The sequence below is a fragment of the Melanostigma gelatinosum genome (assembly GCF_949748355.1).
Source record: "Melanostigma gelatinosum genome assembly, chromosome: 20".
In the NCBI taxonomy this organism is placed as follows: Eukaryota; Metazoa; Chordata; class Actinopteri; order Perciformes; family Zoarcidae; genus Melanostigma; species Melanostigma gelatinosum.
The window spans coordinates 14,549,609-14,557,893 of NC_136653.1; the positions used below are offsets into that span (position 1 = coordinate 14,549,609).

Genomic DNA, 8,285 nt, shown 5'->3' on the forward strand with positions numbered 1-8,285 from the left:
TCCGCCAGCCTGTGTTGTTTCCGGCCTTCTGCACTGGCAATATCGCTGTATTGTATGGTGATCGAGTTTTCACCAACACTCCAGCTTGTAACAGACCTGCAATGGTCGGGGCGATGCCTGCGATTTGTTCTGGCTTTAGTTTGTACTGTGGATGCCAGATAGGAGGTGCAAATGGATCCAACAGCGTCACCTTCACAGGTTTGACCGTTGCCAATTTTCCCACATCATAAGGGCCAGTCGTCCATAGTTTCGCAGGCACGCCGTCCAATAGAGCTTGAGTTGCAGGATGGTCAGTGCATGGTTTACCATGATGGCGTGGCAGTGGTAAATGTTCAGGTAGTGTGTGTTCTTTGGTAGAGATGATCCATCGCCACATATCTTCTTCTGTTGCCTTCAGCAGTCCTGCTGTATCTGTGTGTGTCCATGACAGAGTATGTGCTCTTTTAATCATGGGGCCGAGTCCTCTGGCCTCTTGTCCAAATCCAACCGCTAGGGTGACGTGTGGAGCAGATTCTTTGCTGAGACCATACCACTTGGTCTGATAATCATCCAATATCACTGCTGCTGCCACGCCTTCTTTTCCACAATACACATCATGACATATTATTTGTGGAGTTAGGTGTGCCATATTGATGTCCCAATCTTCAGCATATGGGCAGTCTGGATCGTCCGTGACATTCATAGTGCAGTGCACATATGGTAGAGGAGTTTTATATGGATGCAGTCTTTGGATCTGTTCTCTGTGTATGTTGAACCAGAATTGAATTGTTGGTGTGCTTGGTCCTGTGGCTAGACATCTCAGCCAGTACACTTCTTCATCCAATGATTCCACATTAATGGACGTTTGTGGCATAGATAGTATTCGCACAGGCATTGATAGTGTGCTTGCAGGGGGAGGGTCCAGTGAGACTTGGACCCCTTCGTTGTTTAGCCATATTGTTAGACCGAATTTAGTCATCAGATCGCGGCCCAGTAGGTTTACTGGGCAGTTTGGCGCTGATAGGAAGCTGTGTGACCATTGTTGACTTCCAATTTGGACATTTAAAGGTTTAGTGCACCACTGGCGTTCTGGCGCGCCTGAGACCCCAACCACTGACACATATTTAGATGACAGGACCTGTGGAGACGTGAGGCTGGAATATGTTGCCCCTGTGTCCACCAAAAATGTGTGTGCCTGTCCGTTTATTGTGCAAGTGAGAGTTGGCTCACTTGCTAGTCCAAATTTCATGATGCCGGTGCCAGGTGGTTGTGGGGTGTCCTAGTAGGGATAATAGTTATTCGCCCACTGAGCTTGTAGTGCCTGGTTGACATTTTCTCCGGAGCTAGGATCATTTTGCGGCCATTGCTCAGTGCCTCCTAGTGGCGCCTGGTATGGCTGTCCAGCTTGATTCTGGTTTCGTGGATCCTGAAAGCCTCCTCTTCCTCTCTGATAATTTCCTCTTCCTCTGGGTCCTCTTCCTCTTCCACGTGTTGGGCCTTGTTGATGTGACAGGTCACGTGTGTGACAGTTACGTGAGTAGTGGCCTGGTTTTCCACAGGTGTAGCAGTAGAAAGTGCCTCCTTGGCCACCCCCTTGATCACCTCCTCTTTGTCCTCCTCTTTGGTTTTGTTGCCATGGTTGCTGCACCATTACAGGGACCACTTGTGCTGCTAGTGGTTCCAGTTGAGCCATCTGCTTCTTTTTGTCCTTTGCAATCTTTTGGGCCGTGTCCAGGTCAGACAGCAGTCTCTTCCTCAGTGCCACTTGCAGTGCCTTGAGCTCCACATCTGATGCTTCTGCAGCTGTTCTGTGTTTATCATAGTGATGCAGTACATGTTCTCTCCATGCAGATTGAGTGAAGGAGGCGATGGCCACAGTGTTTTCAATCGCCTCTCTTACCTTTGCAGGCAATCCTTTGGTCACCATGCTTCTCCAGAGTGCCATTGATGTCTGAGATGCATCTGGGGATTCTCTAAATGTTGTTCTCCATACTTGCTCAGCGCGAGCTAGGAGATCTGCAGCAGGCTCCCCAGGCTTGGCCATGAAGGTTGACATTTGGCTGTGGTCTGTTGGGGTGGGGTACTCTCTTCTTAAGGCCTGATGTAGTAACAGCCTGACACCGCCTATGGGCGTGGGGTCAGGCGCGTTTGTGGTTCCTGCTACGGCTTCAAGCTTTTTCAGTGTGTGTGGGTCAGATGCTCTGGCCAGCAGGCCTCTGTAGTCACCAAGTGCCAGTTTGTGGGACTTTGTATATTTATCTAGCTCTTCTAGCCATGGCTCTGCTCCTGAGGACAGTGAAGGAAGGGCAGTCAGCAGTGTTGACATGTCCATGAAAGAGAAGGGAATAAATGCCATCTGGTGAGGGGCTGCAGCTGTTGGAGCTGGTCTGAGTGGCATCTGACGTGAGTTAGGCCCATATTGTTGTCCACTGCGCGTTGTTGATGGGGCTGTGGCATATCCGGTGAAATTTCCATTTAGCGTTAGCCTCTGTACTTCATGTGTTTGTGGCCATTTGTGTTCGTTGGCTGGCTGTGCAGCTAGTTCGATCAGCTCCTTCTCTTCCTCTGTACCAGGAACCCACAGGTCCGCTTGTGGTATAGCATATCCACTAGCCTCCATGTAAGGCGTATAGCCTGTTGCTGCATGGGCTTTTTCCAGCTGTTCGAGCTCCTCCAGTTGTTGTTCCAGGATTTGAATATCCTCTTGTGTTTCGTCTTCTTGTCTGTGTTGGTAACGGTCTCTGATTGAGTTGCTCACTCTGTGCCGAGTTTCGAGTGGGGCAGTCGATTCGAAAGCATCGAAGCGTGGCTCATTGTGTGCGTCGACAATTAGTGTAGGTGTAGTTTCAGGTCCGGGTGTGTTTCGCAGCCCTAGGGCGCTCAGTTGAGTCATCAGGTATCCCACAGTCTTCTCAACTTGCTTCGCTCTTTTTCTTCTCTCTTTTTCCTCTACTGAGACAGGTATCTGCAGCTCTCCTTCATCTACTGCGAAGATGCCTTTCAGGAACCCCTTTGATACTGGTCTTACTGGAGCCTGAATGAAAGGGTTATTTGTGGGCACATAATCGGGAGGGGGAGGTGGGAGATCCGGGTGCAGTTGGCTTTGTTCATGTTCATGCATGTCTTTGTGTTGCGGTGGCAGGTCAGGATACAGGTTGCTTTGTTCATGCTTGGGCTTGTCATTGTCGATAGGGGTGAATGGGTTGTCGGCATATGAGGGAGGGGCAGTGGATGAGGGTGTTAGGGCCGGAAACATGCCTCCGCTGTGTTTGGCGGCCTCTAGTGGTGAACGTGCTGCTTCAGCATCCAGCTCCATTGCGTTCCATGGCTCTTTGCCAACCCGCTCCATCCATCTCTTCTCGATTCCAGTGAGAATCAGCTTGCTGCCCATCCTGTTGTTATCAAAATCGAAGCACCGTTTAAGATAAGGCCAGACGCCTTTTTCTGCAGCTGCGTTGTTTCTTGCTGTTCTTTTTCCCATGTTTAGATATCTTGGATTTCTGTCCTGCCATTCGTTCTTCTTCTCTTCACAGTGTCTCATCACTTCCCTGTTCATCTGTTGTACCATCTCTTCTGAAGGGGAACAATTCAGCCGTTCTCCATCCCAAATGGCTTTATCTTTCCATCTTTTTATCAATCGTTGGTAGGCGTGTTGTTCCACTGGCCAAAGTTTGCTTCGTCCATTAATCCTGCTCTGTTCCTGGACAGCATTCTCCAAGATGCTCAGATAAGAGGAGAATTTCTCCGCCATGATGGGTGTTTCTGTAACATGCAATGAGAGTCTGAAATCAGTATTCCCAAATGTCCACACGATGGAGCCAAAAACTCCTGTCCATTGTTCCTGTTGCAGTTCTTGAATAGGCCACAGAAAAGCCAACATGCAGGACAAATGTTTTTTTTTTTCAAAAGCACCAGCAGAGGGAGCCAACGCTCCTCCCAAGTTTCCTGGTGTCTGGTTGAACTCAAATCAATGTCATTCACACTGCTGCATGTCTTAAAACCTGCTTTTCTCTGTAATATGTGTGTGTGTGAAATGATGATCTATTTTATTATTAACACTTTATGGTGAAGAGGACGAAAACAGTACAGTTATAGAGTTATTTCGAAGTCTCTGTGTGAATGGACACAAAAGCTCGTCCATTATACTAATGTGGCAATTTTCAGCCATAATCTTATGGTTTTAGCAAGCATTACCGTGCAGAGGTCACTGATCTTTATTCTGTTGTACGAGAGAATGACGGAGTGCTTCTCTCGGCGTTTTAAACCTTCATACAGTGACCTCACAACTCCGCATATAAGCATTACAAGTATTACGCATATTATTTAACAGTGTATGAATATATATTATTTACAAATCTGCCTATATACCCCTGCTAGGTGTGAAATGCTATGTTTTAATTACTCAAGCAATGGCTTGTAACTAAATATTTTATAAGGCAGAGAGAGAGTGTTAACCTTGCCCCCACCTTTTTAAATATCTTCCGCTAACTGTCTTTGTAACTGTCTTTGTAAGTAGACACAAATCAAGGCCGCGTCTGTATTTTTTATCAGGAGTAGTCAAATCCTCCCTAATATTCCCACCGCCAGTCTTGACTAAATGAATAGAAGATTTGTAGCAGCTGTTAACCTTGTATATTCATACTTTTAGCGACTGTCTGGCTGGAACAATAGAAGCTGTGTATTAGCTTTTAAAACTTTTTTTTTTTTTTTTTTTTTCTTCCTGGTAGCATTCCTGGACTGCTGTGTTTCCGCATTACACTTTGCTAACGATCCCTAAGGAACACAATTTTCCAATAAATTTAACTATGCCAGTAAAACTGACACTTATATTAGCCCTCAGCTGTCTCTCAGCATATTCTAGTGATTTATGTGTGTGTGTGAATGTAACAGTCGTGTATAATGTGTGTTTTCCCTACTCTGGACACCAACCTTTGAAACAACACACCAACATTTTCAAACACCAAGCACGGCCTCAGCTGGCTGTCTCTAACGCACAAAGAAACTCAGAAACAGCATAAACTCTGAACCAGGTCTCAGCGCTTACATATATGCTCCTAATAATCGCACTCATTTAAACGAAATCGAATCCATACACAGCCGTGGTTATGTACGCTTCAAACATGCACTTTCATTCAAACAAAATTGCAACACACTGCCATTTTTAAATGCGCAGAGATCACCAATGCGGTAAAGGAATATCTTTAGAAACACAGTCAAACAAATAAACAAAAGTTAAAACGTACAGCTCAGCAAATAGTCACCCGCATTCATACTAGATAATCAAAACACACGCTGCCGTGTCTATAAGCATAAATCAGTCACAAGCACGGAGTCACCCGCATTCCTACTAGATAATCAAAACACACGCTGCCGTCTCTTTAAGCATAAATCAGTCACAAGCACGGAGTCACCCGCATTCCTACTAGATAATCAAAACACACGCTGCCGTCTCTTTAAGCATAAATCAGTCACAAACACGGAGTTGTAGAAGAGATGTACAGCTCTTTTTACACACTCATCACATTCCATCAGCAAGCTTTTTTCTCAACCTCATCAAACAGACTGGAGCGCTACTGATCGTTCGATCACAACGCAAATGACAAACAGCTTTTTAGCAACCAAAAAACAGTCAGATTATAAAGGATTCTTTCCCTATTCCGTGACAGCTAATCCACTTTATCAAACTAAACAAACAGACACCTCTTGGACGCCTGCGCAAATGACAACTGCTTCTCAGCAAACAAACACAGTACACACCAATTAAAACCAAATTTGAAATGCGCACAATTCACAAATACGGTCTAGCACGTAAGTAATACTTTTACAAATGCAGTGAAACAATGAACACACATTAGAACATACACGGCTGTCTCTTTAAATGTAAATCAGTCAGAAGCACGGCCTTCGGATGAACTGACTCTTTTTTTTTTTTTAGACACACATTTATCAGAAACGCATTGTAACAGCAATTTGTCTTTTATCTCGATCTCATCAAACAGACTGTGTACCGCTGATCTCTCGACCACGATACAAATGAAAAACAAATGCTTTTTCAGCAAACAATCAGTCAGATTATAATAATTTCTGTCCCTATCTTACACACATATCAAAGAGCTCTGCTTCTTTAATACATCACAACGGCCGCTGCTTTTTGTCAAAAACAATGTTACAGCCGGGAGCTGATCCCGGACCTACCGCGTCGAAGACTGATATTTTAACCACTACTCCATCAGGGTAGAACGTAAATAATACAATTTAACTGCTTTTTTATCCTAGGTCATCTCTGGACCTGTACACGTTCTGGCCATTTTCATTAATCTCGTCCGTTATTAACAACACACCGATATAATCAACTTCTGTGCTCTCGTCCAGAAACTCCGTCGAGGAAACTCTAATCAGAGTAACACTATTTTTTACTGAATCGCTACACACGAGTTGATGTCCGAAGACTCGATGCTCTTAATACGGGAATCCCGCAGTCAGTTTTCTCCATACAGTTTATCAATGACATCAATGACATATACATATATCCCCGTCATGTTATGCAATTTCTTCGTAGCCCAAAACATCCCATAAGTACGTTAGAAATCACGCCTTTTGCAACATGAATTTGAGTGTTCAGCGTGGAGCGCGTGTCTGCGAGCAAATGCGTTACACGGCTCACAGCACCTCACATCTACGCTATCACAAATGCGTCATTTCTCGCCGTTATTTGACGTTTTCTGATGGGCACATTCATACATATTCACAAACCCCCAAATGGCTGTATAACAACTCTGTTGCTGTGTGTTTAATCTTTACAATTACTCTATTTCTAAGCAAATACTTACAGTTCGGACAGTCTGAGCACATTTTAGAATATTTCTATGAATACAATGTTGCAGAATTCAGTTAAATAGGTCTCTGCATACCTTGAGATGTGCACCGGTGCGTCTCAGACCCCCCGACTGCAATTTCGCTCCGATGGCAATTATCGGGTTCCCAGCCTCGAAGGGAGTGTTACGCCGTTATCTGGAATCAAAAGGAGAGGCCTGTTAACATTCTAACCTGAAGCTCTGTATCGTATCAGATCACGTCGGGGTCACCACTTTGTTGTGAAAAAATGTGCTGTAGCTGTTTTTCACACTTTAGAGCAGGTTTAAGAATGAAACAGAAGCTCTCAGAGGCGTATAGTTTAAATCAAAAGCAATAGGTTTATTTATCGAACAAAGTTATTCAGCCAACACAATTAAACATGCATGGGCTCTAATGATTTCCCTCTCAGAGGTCCACCATAAGACACGCTTAAACACATCAGCATCATCCTTAATATATGGGGTCCGCCCCTTGCTACACATTGGCCAAAGTCAAAGATGCAGGCGTGGCACGTTTGTACGTTATGACACCTGGGTGGAGGCCGTGAATGTCCATTCACCTTTGGCCCCTCCCAATAGGCGTTGGTTTCCGTCAGTGTGAGTGAGAGTTTGAGGCGAGAGGACCTGGGAAAGAGTGTGTGGAGAAAGCCGGGCTCAGCTGGGCGTTGGCCCTCGCTTGAATCTCACTGTCTATTGTGTCTTCCTTATCTTCTCTAAAGATGGCTGCCTGTTCTTATGTGACGCAGTTAAATAAGTAACCTCTCACCTGCTTCTCTCTGGCCTTGCTGTGTTGTGAGCACTGTATAAGTGGTTAATAGTGCTGCATAAGATAATGGTTATTAAAACTACAAATATACTAGTGATTAATTAAACTGTATATATAAGCTAGTTGCTACTTAAAGCTGCATATAAACTAGCTGTTGATTAAGCTGTATATGAGCTAATTGCTGATTAAAACTGTATATATGCTAATTTTATCAACACCAGTATTTCACTCCCTCCAGGGAACCCAACAAAAGTATCTGACTTACACAGATTATTATCAGCAGAATACGGTGCTTAGCTCATTTGGATGCTCTGAGGAAGGAGCTTCAACAAAAGGGGTTTATCCCAGGCATCCTACTTAGATGTTGTACGCCAAAGATCAGCCACTGATTTGTCTCTTCTAGACGTATCACAGCGGTAATCTCATTTCTGGTTGTCAGACATAAATTGCTGGAACGGGACGAAACTATGAATAGTTAATGAGAAAGTGTAAAGTTCTTTGACGTTCCGAGTTAGGAAACAATCTGTGCATGGGCAGACTTTATGATCTCAACAGTGTTGGCTTTGTTGCACATCTCTAACAATGTCAGCATTTTTTTATTTTTTTTGCTGATTATTGTCAGTTGTCTTGAAAGGAAGAAACACTTCCATTGTGGCTGTATTGGCATGTGTGCACTCTGCAGAAGA

The 8,285-nt window shown here is 44.5% G+C and overlaps 1 protein-coding gene across 1 annotated transcript in view; it reads right to left on the bottom strand.

The window, feature by feature from the left end:
- LOC306794331 (uncharacterized protein) overlaps nt 1–7,720 on the bottom strand; it is a gene marked incomplete at its 3' end in the record, with an annotated part of 28,797 nt that extends 21,077 nt beyond the window's left edge. The window contains exons 1-3 of the mRNA XM_079292364.1: nt 7,106–7,720; nt 6,891–6,990; nt 1,634–3,741 (exon numbers count right to left, since the gene is read on the bottom strand). Of these exons, the coding sequence (XP_079148490.1) occupies nt 1,634–3,730 (2,097 nt within the window). The 5' untranslated portion in view covers nt 3,731–3,741; nt 6,891–6,990; nt 7,106–7,720. The remainder of the gene's footprint in view (nt 1–1,633; nt 3,742–6,890; nt 6,991–7,105) is intronic.
- Between the last annotated feature and the right edge of the window lie 565 nt (nt 7,721–8,285).